At 33.9% G+C, this 14,828-nt stretch overlaps 1 protein-coding gene across 3 annotated transcripts in view; it reads left to right on the top strand.

Annotated features, from left to right (window-relative positions):
* SNX13 (sorting nexin 13) overlaps positions 1 to 14,828 on the top strand; it is a 93,097-nt gene that overhangs the window by 66,654 nt on the left and 11,615 nt on the right. For 2 of the 3 annotated variants that reach the window (XM_068972342.1, XM_068972340.1), the window contains exons 15-18: positions 1,641 to 1,780; positions 6,383 to 6,490; positions 8,314 to 8,424; positions 13,594 to 13,755. In XM_068972342.1, coding sequence (XP_068828443.1) covers positions 1,641 to 1,780; positions 6,383 to 6,490; positions 8,314 to 8,424; positions 13,594 to 13,755 — 521 coding nt within the window. Of the gene's footprint in view, positions 1 to 1,607; positions 1,781 to 6,382; positions 6,491 to 8,313; positions 8,425 to 13,593; positions 13,756 to 14,828 lie in introns of all 3 variants that reach the window. The other variant, XM_068972341.1, reaches the window with a different exon arrangement.

Raw genomic sequence — 14,828 nt, 5'->3', positions numbered from 1 at the left:
AAGGTGCTCAGATCTTTCTTTGCCTAAGTATGTACAAAATACAAAATATTTACTCAGCTCCAAAGCTTGGCCACTTGTTTTTCTGACAAGAGCAATTTATACTTCTGATCAACATGATAGTCTAAACTGCTATGCAAAATTTTGCTTCCTACACATAGAAAAACTGAAAACAGTAGAATAAAAATACCTAAAAGGGGAAATCTACAGGTGGAATAGACTATGAGGAAAAGCAAATATAGGGAGATGAAGAGGAGTTGAAGCCAAAGAGTTTATAGGAGTGTAAAGACTGCTCTTTTGCTTTTGATAGCATTTCTATGTCGTCAAATTTAAAAGAGGCACAAATGGGCTAAGGCAGAGGAAAGCTTGGAACCACAGGCCTTTGCATAAAGCCCAGATTCACAGAGGGTGACTTGATATGAAAGAGGAACTAGAGGAACTTAGCCTACTGTCAGAAGAAAGAACAAAGAATGTCAAGGTCATGGTTGGGAATGGTATCACTCATATGAAATTGAAAGGCTGTCTTATATCACATGTGGGTGAAATAAGATTCAGCCATCCTCAGGTAGTTGTGGCACATGGAATATGATAAAAATAATTGTAGAGATAAAATAAGGCAAGGATACCACACTGTAAAAAAGAACCACATCCAATTATAGAGATCAAAAAATAGTTATTGAAACTAAGGTGAGTGAATGAATTAAAAAGCAGATCAGGTACAGATGAGTGGAGACTTAGTAAAGTGTTAGAGACCTGAAAAGGTGATCTTGAGTAGAATACAACATGGCTTTCAGGTGAGAAAATGGAGAATGAGAAAGAATTATTCAAAGCACATCTCTTTACTTAAGATCTGTACAAAATAGGAATAGGTTTTGATTTTCAAGATTGCCTGACTTGGATGGTTTGTGTCAGTTCAACAGCAAAAAATGACTTCTTAGAAAAGTCTTCAGAATAAATTACACTTGTAAATTGCTATATATTTTGAATGAGAAAGATTTGCCAAAAGATCAGATAGATCTTGTTGTTTGTGGTTGTTTTAGTCACTCAGTCTTGTCATTGGCTATAGCCCACCAGGCTCATCTGTCCCTGGGATTCTCCAGGCAAGAATACTGGAATGGGTTGCCATTTCCTCCTCCAGGGGATCTTCCCAATCCAGAGATCAAACCTGCATCTCCTTCATTGGCAGGCAGATTCTTTACCACAGAGCCACCCGGGAAGTCCAGATAGATCTTACCCTGTAGCTTTTGCTTGCAGTTCAGTTTCAGAGCTATCAATATTAATTGAGTTACAGCTGAACAGTGAAGGCTAACACAGAAGGTATTGTTTTGTTTCTGTTAAAAGCTCTTTGGAAAGAGAATCCAAAGTGGACATCACTGTGTAGTTGGTAGTATCATGATAGCCTTGTAGGTCATTTTGTAATGTAACCAACACATATAACATCTTATGGCTGTGAGTACAGATGACAGGAGTCCATATTTTATCCTGGTGACATCCTTTTGTCTTATCTGTCATTTCAAATTCTCCATTTCATGTTGTCCTTTTTGTTTTCGCTCTTCATCTTCCTCCTTTTTGTGTCTTTTGTTCCTCTTCATTTTGTCTTAAATGACTAGTATATGCTCACTATGACCCATATGCTGTGGCAGGCGTTTGTAATGATCACGGCAAGACATACGCATTGTATGCCATCACTGTACACCGGCGCAATGTGAACACTGAGGAGATGTGGAAAACCTACCGTCGTTACAGTGACTTCCACGACTTCCACATGAGGATCACCGAACAGGTAGTGAGATTTTTAAAGTTTGTGTACTGTATATTGTTCCGTGATTCCATGTTTGATTCTAAATGGTTGTGAGTAATGCTAAGGTATGACCAAAGCTAAGAAAATAAGGTAACAATTTTTTATAATCAACAGTGAATGTTAGAATGGTTTTGTCCATTTAACGAATAAATTTTAAACAGTCCTAATCATTATGGACTAGTGACAAAGTACCAATGATATACCTTGGAAAATTAGAATAAATGTGTATGTCTGATTTTAAGAGAGTGTGTATATCTTGTCCTTTGCTTAGGTATTTGGGTTTATTTAACATAGAGATAGAGATCATTGTAAGACATTTTGTGATTTTCTGTTTGGTAATATAATTTAAAGCTGTGGTTATTTTAAATAGCATCCTTTCCCAACTACTAACAGGTAAATCCTCCATTAAGTTGTTTCAAGAACCAAAACCTAAATTATATTTAACATTAACCAAATAATGATTTTAATTCTTACCAAATACAGCTCTCTTGTTTCATAGAAGTATGAGGACTCTTAAACATAACAAATGTAAATATTTTTATTTTTCTCTGTTTTATCTTTTGTTAAATATTTTTTCTTCTTTTTAACTTAGAACAAAATAAATTATCAGTGGATAAATTGGAATAGGTAATCTGAAATTTATTTTAAGTCATGATAATCTTTCATGCAATGTTTTAAAATATATAATTATTGGTAAGCCAATAAAATAATAATAATGATGACATTTGATTGGGTGAACTAAAGCTTTGAAATGACATTTTACTACATAAATAATCAGAACATATATCTTTCACTTAGGATGTAAAAATGTGTGGTTGGCACCATAATTATCTCATTAAAATATTTTGTAAATAGAGTGAGCTAACCTACTAATAAAGCTTTAAAGTGTTTAGAAACCAGGTTATTATTGACTCCATAAGCCCATATTAAAAGGACTGTTTTTAATTATATTCATAAGGAAATTAATAACTCTGGGCATATCTCTTCTATTGTTCTTGTTAAATAGATCTCCATGTTTAGCTTGATTTGTTTGCAAAGGTGAAAGAATTTCTGCCCCCCAAAATTCCTGTTTGATATTTTTTTAAAATCACGTAGTTCATATATCTCTTCCTTTTCATCCTCACACTTTAACGTAACAAGACAAATTTTAAAGTAATGTGAATTACTGAGAGTAGTTTTAGTTACTCGCAAATTTATGGGAATTTGGTATAATATGAAATTTTCTTTGTGTGAATAGTTGTAATTTTTTCCTGCTGTTCAAAGGAATAATCATGCTTAAAGATTCTAGGCTGACTGTAAATACTGTGTTTATAGATTGAAAAATATAAAGAACATACTTTAAAAAATCTCTGTTGATAGAACAATTCATGTAGAAAATTTACTTTTCAGTACAGCACCAAAATTAAATGCAACTAACTGATAAAGCACAATTCAGTTTTAAAGTGCTCAGTGCAGACAAATGAAGTGGATGTGTTAAAGTTACAGTAGTATGTGATTACTAAAGCATATGGATTGCTTTTGGAGCTTAAGAAATTAAAACCTAAGCTTGTTAAGTGAAATTTTAGGTTTAAGGAAAGTACTAAGCACTTGTAAATAAGACTCACACTGTTTACCTTTTAGTTCTGCCTTATTTATATTTTTAGTTTTATTTTATATTTATATTTTTAAAACAAATCTTATAAGAAAATGCAGTGAACTTTTAGTTCACTGGTGGCAACAGTACAACCAGTGGATGCAAATGAATTTTAACTCCATAGAGCTCTCTAAGTATTAAATTATTTTAGAACAGATTTCATTTTGTTTCTTTAACTTTGTGGCATAAATTTTTTTTCCCATTCTAAACATTTGAACTATTATTTGTTTTCTTTAATGTTTTATAATTTTATAGTCTTAATTTGATACTTTATGGATAAAGATTTATAGGATTAAAAGAAAATAATTGAGGAATGGGATGGAGAGGGAGGTGGGGGGGTTCAGGATAAAATGTTTTCTTCCTTTTTAAATTTAAGGGAAAAAAAAAGAAAATAATTAAAATGTTGAATGTCCAAATTATTTTAGAAATGATCCCACCTCTACCAGTTCATTATTCAGCTTATGACCATGAACAGGACAGACCAAGTCCTTGCCTCTAAGAGCTTGCGTTCCGTGGATAACTCTGTGCCTTTCAGTTTTATTGGATGACTTATTCCTAAATATGCAGCTTATGTTTATAAATAAAATACCAATGATTTAAACATATTAAGTATGCATTAAGATAACTGAGTAAAACCCATTCTTACACTTTTGTGAACCACCAACTGAGTAAAACTGATAAATGAACTTTGAATCCTTCTAATAAAAAATTCTAAATGTTTTTCAAATTTTCTAGACCTGACATATTCAGTGTGGAAAGATAAAATCTTTGGGTTTGGAATATCTGTGATTTTATGTATAGTATTTGAGTTCTTTGTGAACATTGAAATATATTTTAATTTATATTAGTTCTTTAGGTAGGTTTCTTTTTTTTTTTATTCATTTAAAAATATTTTTGTGACTTTTTGGCAGAGGAAATCCTATTACTTTGCAGGGAATAGACTACTTTGCACTTGTAAATAATCTTTTAAATATCAAACTAATAATGAATTAATATAGAGTATTAAATTTTTCCATTTTTCTTCCTTTTAAAATAACAATATTTGAGAAAAAATGCTTCCGGTACAGACAGATAATTTTAAAACCAGCTTGATAATTTAGACTTTAAGAAAATAACTGTTACATTTAAATTTTTATTAATAAGGTTTAATGTTTCAAAATTTTGGAAATTGTTGTTTTGAGGAGTACTGCTATATTCCCTTGATATGTTAGTTTACTAGAACTGCCATAACAAAATACCCAGCTTAAACAACAGAAATCTGTTTTCTTACAGTTTTGGAAGCTAGAAGTCCAAGATCAAGTTGTTGGCAAGTTTGATTTCTCTTGAGTCAGCTCTCCTTGGCTTTCAGATGGTGCTGAATATGGCCTCACATGACTTTTTCATTGTATGCTCCCATTCCTGATGGCTCTTTGAATCCCTCTTATAAGGGCTTTGTTTTGTTTTTATTCCCTCTCTGAAGGCCTTGTCTCCAAATACAGCCACTTCTGAAGTACTGGAGGTTAAGGTTTCAACATGTGAATTATGAGGGAATAAAATATATTGGTAATGCCTAAATAAACCACACATTCTGTAAAATTCAGTCAGTAGTTTAAGATACCATTGAAAAGTCATATTCCGGGAAACTAAATATCTTTTAGAACACCTTGAAAAATGTAAATTTACTTCTATAAAATGTGGTTAAAAAAATTAAAACCAGGATATTATACATTCATATTCAATAAAAACCCATTCTTACACTTTTGTGAACCACCAAATTTGTGACTACAGCATAACATTTTCCCTGAAAATTACTGCCCCCACTTTTTTTTTCCTTGGCTAAAGTAAAAGAACTACTTTTAACTTTCATGCATAACATGTGATGAACTTGTCACATTATAGCTCCAAGCAACCATCTGATTTGCCATTCCATTTAATAATTTATCAGAATCTTCGAGTTTTGGGATGAAAATTATCCTACACCTTTTCATTTCCTCTTTTCTTTAATCTCTGCACCAAAAATGAGTTTTCTTTACACACTCATTGTTGTCTGTTGTTATTTAATCAAAGAATGGTTTTAGACAGCTTGTTGCTTCCTGGATATGTGTCGCACAGGAAAAGCAATGAAGCTCCTCATTGAAGTTTTAGATACTAGATATTGTCGGCCAAGCACAATAACTTGCTGAATGACATTGTTCTTCCACTTTGTTAGCAGCTAGTATGGTTAAAATCTGTGCTTTAACTAGGCATGGTGGATTGCTAACTATCTGGACTTCTGAAGGTGAAGTCTGTAGATGCTAAACTTCAGATATGTACACTTGTTTTTGTTAGTGGCTTTACAAATACAAGATATATGCTATATAGCTCTTTTATTTTCTTAGTTATTATGAATTTATTTTTCATGTAGTTTCATATAGGGGAAAAGTGTCAGTGTTATACTATATGTCATTATATAGACAGAGTTATAGCTGTAATCTATATTTTGAAGTTTGCCTCTTCTGCTTTTAATAGTTAGCTATTACAGTGATTAACTGATTTGAAATCGTCAATATAAAAATATTTCCTTGAGTTTTTTCAAGAAACTAGAAACTCGTAACTTTGATTATTAATAGTTTATTTGCTAATACTTTATTCTTGTCAAAAGGTTTTTAAACAAAATGTTTTTTAAAACCTTTTGTTATGAAAATTTTGAATGATCTTAAAATCAGAGAGATTATTAAAATGAAAAACCATGTGGTTCATCAGTTATCCATGTTTGTCATTCTTAGAAAATAACTTCTTTGTAATAACATTAGAACTGTGGTTTGGATATATTTGCACAGTATTTTATATTTTCTGATTTGGGCTTAATAAGATAAATATATTGCAAAATCTGTTTTAGATACTTCTGATACATAGAGAAATTGTCACTTGGAAAATACTTTTCTCTTTTTGTAAAAATAATCTAAGATTATTGAATGTATTTTGTTTTGTAGTTTGAAAATCTCTCAAGCATATTAAAGCTTCCTGGTAAAAAGACTTTTAATAATATGGATAGAGATTTTTTAGAAAAGAGAAAGAAAGATCTAAATGCATATTTGCAGGTAAGTTCAGGTTTATTATTACTCGTAGGTTTCATTTTAATAGAGCACACAAATACAGCTGATTTCTTTGGTAGAGAGTGTTTTTACTGTAATAGTGAGATAGCAGCCACTTTTGAGGTGCTGAGATGTGACTTGCAATCTGATCAGTAATTTATGAACATTATTTCTCTGTTTATTAATTTAGAAGTTTTCTGGACACTCAGTGCTAGAAATATTACCTTCAGGTTTGAATGAAAACATAGCCACGCCCACCCCACACATACCTACACACCCACACCTGTACACACACACTCAGTGCTAGAAATCTTACCTTCAGGTTTGGATGAATAGATACCCATACCCACACCCACACCCACACCCACACCTACACACACACACACAGATACATACACACACCCGGAAGATTTCACTTCTGAAATAACAAAAATGTGTCTCATAAGTTATCTCCTGCGTAAAGACTGTCAGAAATAACTTTATTTTAGAAAGTAGTACCCAAATACCAGATTTTAATAATATCACTTTATGGTTTTTTATACTAATGAATGATTTATAAAGATGTCTCATCTGTTAATATTAGCTCCCCACTTCACTCTTTAGGAGTCAGCATATTCCAGCCTACAGACCATATCCAGCCTGCCACCTGTTTATTAAGAGTTTATTATATTATTAGAACACAGCCACTCGTTTCGTATACTGCTGTCTATGACTGCTTTTTGGAGAAGGCAGTGGCACCCCACTCCAGTACTCTTGCCTGGAAAATCCCATGGATGGAGGAGCCTGGTGGGCTGCAGTCCATGGGGTCGCACAGAGTCGGACACGACTGAAGCGATTTAGCAGCAGCAGCAGCAGCAGCAGCAGCATGACTGCTTTTACACTACTACATTGGAGTTGAGTAATTGCAGCAGACTATGGATCACAGAACGTAAAATAATTATTATATAAACTGTACATAAAACATTTACTGACCATGTCCTAACATTTAGTGAAATTTAGCCAATACTATACTTGATATTTTGGGGGACGTTTTCTCTCAAACGTTTATAAGTTTAATTGAGTTTGCTTACAACTATTCCATAGCACTACAGTTTACTGAAAGGCTAGAAAAAACATAAATCTTCTGTTATTCACCTTTGTCTTCTGGCTTAAGGCTAAATGATATTATTTATATGACTTGTTAAACATTTTGATTTTTTAGAATGTATTAACTTTAGTTGCATTAAAATCTGTGTCAATTATTTATAAAATTTAGAAAATAAGCACCTTTTTCAAGATCTGGTGCCATAAATATATGTTTTAGTTGTGGCTGTACTGTCTGCATCTTACCTAATGATCTCAATATGTCTAAACATGTTTCATTGAAGGAATTAAGCTAGAATGTTAGACTATATCATGTTGTGAAAGCAACAGTTCGTTTTGGGTCCTCTTTGTAATACTTAAAAGTTTTCATTTTAATTGTTTTATGTACTTTCCATTAACGGTAACTTTAAAATTAGAATGTGAATAACAGCAGTTTACTGCTATGGCTCTTCTTAGTTATAAGCTGTAAAACCTGAAAATGGAATAGTAAATAACATTTTGGGGGATTCCCTGGCAATCCACTGGTTAGGACTTCACACTTCCACTGCAGGGGAAGCTAAGAGCCCACATGCTACGTGGTGAGGCTAAACTAAATAGATAGGTAATAGATAAATGTGTTAATATTTTAAAAAATAATGACAGCATTTTTTACTATACATTCTTACCTTTCTAGCAGATGACATTGTAAGTAGTAGTTAATTTCCAGTACCCTATCAATATAAGATGCCTCTTATTTTTCCTGTTAGTTACTGCTAACTCCTGAAATGATGAAAGCGTCTCCAGCCTTGGCTCACTGTGTGTATGATTTCCTTGAGAACAAAGCCTATAGTAAAGGGAAAGGGGACTTTGCTCGCAAGGTAAGCAGACCATTGCATTGGCTTTCTGCATAGGTCTGTTTTCTTACTTTGTTTTCAGTAAAAGAAGATAATTTATGTGTATGTTTTAAAACTAGAAATTTATTAAATGTTCTTTGGTATCTTCTGTGCTTTATCAAGCCTACTATATATAGGCATATCTAATAAACTCCTGTTTTTACATGTAGAGTAAAATCTAGTAGTAGCTGGAAAGGGGAGGGAAAAAATAAAATAAAAGCTTTGTTTCTGAAATGATGCTTTAAGGAAAGTTGGCCTAAGACAAGCCACAGGCTTTCATTAGTTTAAGAAGGAGCTGTTAATCCTTCTTATTGGGAGGAAATTTCTTTTAATTGGAGTAAGGATAGTAAAAATGTTAAGAAGACTCTGTCCTGAAAGTATTTATGCCTTTTGAGTGAAATAGTTATTATTTAAATTTTTAGGGACACAGGCCTGTTCTGGAAATAAGATGCTAGGTTAAGACAATAAATGATTTACTGCTCAGGTTGGTTGAGAGAGCTCACTGGGTGAGAAGGCAAACAGTGGAATCAGGCAGTGTTTGGTTCAAATTCCTGTTCTGCCATTTATTAGTTGTGGCCTGCAAAATGTTACTTGACTTCTGGGCCTTTAGTTTCCTCAAGATTGAAGGTGTTAATCCTCAATTTAGAGCATGTGTGAGTCAAATGAAATAATCTATGTATGACAGTGCCTGTCTGAATCAGTGTTGGCTCTTAGAAGTAGTAACAATAGTAACAGGAGCTGCAGCATTAGTTGGGGAAACTGTAAGTAGGAATTCTGTGTATTATTTTTGCAACTTTTTAAAAGTCTGAAGTTATTTCAAAATGAAAATTAAAAGACTTCCCCACCTCTCATCCCCTATAAAAAGATTAACTTGTTTAAAAAAGATTAAGGAATTGGTACAACTAAGAATTAACAACTGTAAGAACTTCAAATGATCTCTCAAGGATACCATGGTTTAGCATCCAAGTGAATGTTAATATTTCTAAATGGAATATTTTATTTTAATACGAAATTCTAGGCTATGTATTTTATAATGATGGGGGAAATATGGTGACCTTATCTTTGTATTTCATGATTGAAGTGATTGAGTTTTAATTCCAACTCTAAAATAGCTTTATTGTTAATAGAGATGCATGTTAATATTCCATCTTTTTTATGTTTACCTTAGTTTATCTCTTAAGATTGCATCTATTTGAGATAAATTATAAATTGATAATAGCCTTTTGAGATGAAAGAAGCATTATATTGTTTAGTCGCTAAGTTTTGTCCAACTCTGTGACTCCATGGACTGCAGCATGCCAAGCTTCCCTGTCCTTCACTATCTCCTGGAGTTTGCTCAAACTCATGTCCATTGAGTCAGTGATACCATCCAACCATTTCATCCTCCATAGCCTCTTTTTCCTCCTGCCCTCAGTGTTTCCGAGCATCAGGGTCTTTTCCAGTGAGTTAGCTCTTCACATCAGGTGGCCAAAGTATTGGAGCTTCCGCTTCAGCATCAGTCCTTCCAACGATATTCAGGGTTGATTTCCTCCAGGATTGACTGGTTTGAGCATTATATTAAATGTAGGCAGTTTCTTTTTTACCACCCTACAGTAGCATGTGCATATGTGTGTGTATGTATGTATGTATGTGTTTATCTCCAAATAGTTCCATGTCGCTTTTTAAAAAAATCACTACTAGAGACTAAAAATCCTTTTGAGTCACTTCTGGGAATCCATAGTAACATACATTTTCATAAATCATATTAATAATTATTAAGTTCATCTTGACATCTTTCAGATTGTTGGGATAATTTTCATGAATATCAAGAGGAGTTTTCAGCTACCTTTCCTTTTTGGATAAATTGTAGTTTAATATTTTCCTGTATTGTATTTCACTGGAAATTAAACAGCTATTAGAGAAAATAATCTACAAACATTTTATCAGTGGCTAATTGTGTTGGAGAAGACTCTTGAGAGTCCCTTGGGCTGCAAGGAGATCCAACCAGTCCATCTTAAAGGAGATCAGTCCTGGGTGTTCATTGGAAAGACTGATGTTGAAGTTGAAACTCCAATGCTTTGGCCATCTGATGTGAAGAGCCGACTCATTGGAAAAGACCCTGATGCTGGGAAAGATTGAGGGCAGGAGGAGAAAGGGACAGCAGAGGATGAGATGGTTGGATGGCATCACTGACTCAATGGCATGGGTTTGGGTGGACAGGGAGGCCTGGTGTGCTGCGGTTTATGAGGTCTCAAAGAGTCGGGTACGACTGAGCAACTGAACTGAATCAGAGCTTGAGAAATAATACTTTATAACACATTATCTTGGTCACACAATTTGCCTAGCTTTGCAAAATTTATGGGCCAGTTCCTAGAAGGAATAATAGACAAGTGGTGTTCCTCTATGCACACAGTATCTTTCCAGTTTTTTTTTTTAATCAGAGTGTAATGGCATTTTTAAGCTGCAAGTAGGGACCTAAATTTAAATTCAGATTCCCTTGTTTGCATTTTTAACTGATACAAATAACTGAGGTGACAATTGAATGAATAGCTAACATCTAGTAAAGTCAGGCAAAGTGTACACTTTTGCAGGCAATCAATAATTTACTCGTCTGCTTGGTAATGTGTAATTGTCTTTTTTTTTTTTGCTCTAAACCTCTATTTTAAGACATATCTTGCTGCTAGAAATATTAGATTGTAATAGACTGATTTTATGCTTCTAAAATTCTACTTTTTTCATGGTTGAGAGACATAATCATGTGTAGAGGTTTTTCCATGCTCCTTTGCTCCCTCCACTTTCCACCACCAATACAGATGTTTAAGCTTTACCCTCAGAAATTGGATGGTGAAAAAATAGGAACAAAAAGGAAAATGGATCCTGAAGGTCTAGGATTGGTGCTCAGACAGCTATTTTTAATTATTATGTAACCCATGGTGTAGATTTAAGTTCTCTTATTTTGAAGTAGTATTAGTGGTAGTTAGCCTCATGCCTGGGCTTCCCAGGAGGCACTGGCAGTAAAGAACATGCCTGCCAGTGCAGCAGGCATAAGACACGTGGATTCGATCCCTGGTGGGGCAAGATCCCCTTGAAGGAGGGCATGGCACCCCACTCCAGTATTCTTGCCTGGAAAATTCCATGGACAGAGAAGCCTGGTGGGCTACTGTCCATGGAGTCACAAAGAGTCAGACATGACTGAAGCGAATTAGCATAGCATAGCCTCAAGCTGGAGAAGGCAATGGCACCCCACTCCAGTACTCTTGCCTGGAAAATCCCATGGATGGAGGAGCCTGGTAGGCTGCAGTCCATGGGGTTGCACAGAGTCGGACACGACTGAGCGACTTCACTTTCACTTTTCACTTTCATGCATTGGAGAAGGCAATGGCAACCCACTCCAGTGTTCTTGCCTGGAGAATCCCAGGGACGGGGGAGCCTGGTGGGCTGCCCTCTATGGGGTTGCACAGAGTCGGACACAACTGAAGCGACTTAGCAGCAGCAGCAGCCTTAAGCCTGGACAGCAATTGAGGTTGTATTCATTTAACCAACCTAAGATTGTATTAGCTGAACCCATGTTTCCACTCTGAAGTGTAAGATATATAAAATTCTAAAGTACTTTTGATGGTGTTCAAACAATTTTTAATGTAAGTTATAGATTCAAATGAAATTCATGCCTTTTATGCTTCTGAAATTCTACCTTATCTGTGAACATTAAAACTTACCATGTTTGGGAACACATGTAAGAATTAAAGATTTTAAAATTTAATAAAAAAAAAAAAAGGGGGGAAAAAAAAAAGATAAATCTCAAAAAAAAAAAAAAAAAAAACTTAGTTGAATGGTGGCCATTTTTCCTAAAGTTGTACATTTTAAGTGTGGTATTCTCATGTTTATCTCTCTTAAGAATTCTTGTGTTCTAAAACACTGGCAGTAGTGTCAGTACAGAAGTTATGTCCTGATTTGAACATACTGTTCTGGTTAACTGAAAATTACTATTGTATATAGAATTAGGATTAACACACATACATATATATTATAATTTTACACCCCAATATATACTGTCTATATAACTGTCTACAGTTATCTTGAAATTCCCTTTTGTTGTTATTGTTTATTACAGTACCTATTTCACCTTTTCTGGTTTTCTTGTTGAAAATCATGAAAGCATATTAAATAATTTTATCTTATTAATATCTATTAATGTTGTGTTTCTTAAACAGTCGGGTTCAGTGTTTTTTGCTATGATTGCTATTGTGTTTTTTTTTTTTCTTCCTGCGTGGAACATAATTTGTTTCTCTGGTAGTCTTTATAAGATTCAGCACTTTCTGGAAAATATTCTTAGTATTGTTTGATTTTGGTTTGGTGTCTGGTTTTTATTTTCTCCTTTCCTTCCCTTCTTCCTCCTCTGCCTCCCTCCTCCTCTCTTTCTTTCATTTGTTTTGTTTGTTTTTATCTGTTAAAAATCAAGATCCCATATGCATCTACTTTGGGTTCTTTATTAGATGGCTCTCCCTTTCTTAATTGAAACTATCTGGCATCTATTACAGTCAGAGTGTCAATTTTAAAGCTTCCTATCCCTCTGAGTTATTTCTTTATATATCTCTTAGCATATTTTCTTTATGGTTTTTCTATTCTGCCTTAGTAGAATATGGCTTGCATGTCTGATTTGCAGCTTCTCTTTTTCCTAATAGATTCCAGATTCCTTCCATAGATTCTAATTGAGGATGAAACCTATCCTAAAAACTACTTTGTTAAATAAATCTTAGTTCTTTGAGCTTTCTGTTTGTTTATTGTATCTGCTCATTTACTTTCCAGTATTGCTCAGAATATCTATGTCATTGCTGCCTTGAATCACGGCAGAAGTATGTTGTGGCTGTTTATAATTGGATAAGTTTCTGTTTGGGAAAACTCTTCATTTTTTTCAGAGGTTTTCTTAATAAGAAGGTAACCCAAGGTTTATATTCATTTTCTTCCAGTAAATATATCACTTGTATATTTGTGTCTGAAAAATACATTTTAAAGACACTCTGAAGACAACAGTTCAGTACTTTTAAAAGGCAATGAGTTATTATAGACTGGAAAGTTATTACACCTTTCGTGTGTTGCACTTGGTTTTCTGAGGCTTCTCAGTTGAATAATACACTTGATACAGTGAAGTCATGATATAATATCTTTTCCCTTTAGATGGACACTTTTGTAAATCCACTTCGAAATTCTATGAGGAATGTTTCAAATGCAGTCAAATCCCTTCCTGATAGCTTGGCAGAGGGAATGACTAAAATGTCGGACAACATGGGCAAAATGTCAGAAAGATTAGGTCAAGATATAAGGCAATCATTTTTCAAGGTAAGATGTTTTCAGTAATGTCTGAAGGAAATGATTTTTAAGTCAACTAAGATTTACTGAGCTCCTGCTTAGGTTTACCTTATTTCTCTTTGTAAGTCCAAAGCTCTCTAGACACATAGTCTCATAAAGAATTAAAAAGCTAAAGAGAATTGATTATCAGAAGTGGATACTATAAAATGCACTCACTTCTCAGTCTCTATTGCAGTACAATTTAAAAATTAATTTAAAGCACTTTTAAAATTAGTGAAGTTAACATTCTTTGTACTGTTTTATTCCATTATACCATATTTACTCTATAATGTTAAAATTTATAGCAAAACCAGTACATGCTGTTGTATAAATGATACTAGTATTCATCAGCAAACATAAATTTCTCCTGAGTCACACGATTAAGATTCATGAGATGAACAGGAGGAAGAGTCTGTCAACATCATCAATCTTTAGTATGTAGATATCTGTGAGAGGAACAGAGGAGTCTGCTTGGGAGCATTTTCATTATACTAGTAGTGGATACTGGTGAATCAAGTAGTTTTTTGCTTCCTAATGTACATTTTAAAAAATAATTTCGACCTAGTTGTTTAAAGTTATAATCAAGACTATGAAAGAAATCATGTAGGTGTTAGAACTTTGTTTGTTAGATCATGTTTCCATGAAGAGGAAATATATATAAACACAGATAGAATTTATTTATTGTACGAGACAATTCCTAAAATATAGTGTGTGTAAATCATACTCTTCTGTCAACTCTCATATCTTCTCTGATGCTCCATCTGAACTTCTAATCGTGGGGCAGTGCACTAACAGTGAAGGAAGGGTTGTCTGGTGCTGCTTCTGCCAGTAACTACCCATATGACTTCATACAGAAGTCACTGAACTTCTGCAGGCTTCTTTTTCCTGACCAGTATGTGCAGGGGTTATAACAGGTGATCTTGGTGGTCCTTCCTATACTGAGAAATGATTACCAGCTAGCACTGGTCTTTCTGTCCCTTTTCTCAATAGCTTACATTATGTAACAATTAGTTAATTAGTTTCTTTCAGCCTGTTAACATACTGCAAGGCTCTTTATGATAGAA

Source organism: Capricornis sumatraensis, chromosome 5 (genome assembly GCF_032405125.1).
Source record: "Capricornis sumatraensis isolate serow.1 chromosome 5, serow.2, whole genome shotgun sequence".
NCBI classification, from domain to species: Eukaryota; Metazoa; Chordata; class Mammalia; order Artiodactyla; family Bovidae; genus Capricornis; species Capricornis sumatraensis.
The sequence above is the reverse complement of the archived record's forward strand: the minus strand, read 5'-3'. Positions and strand labels throughout refer to the sequence as shown.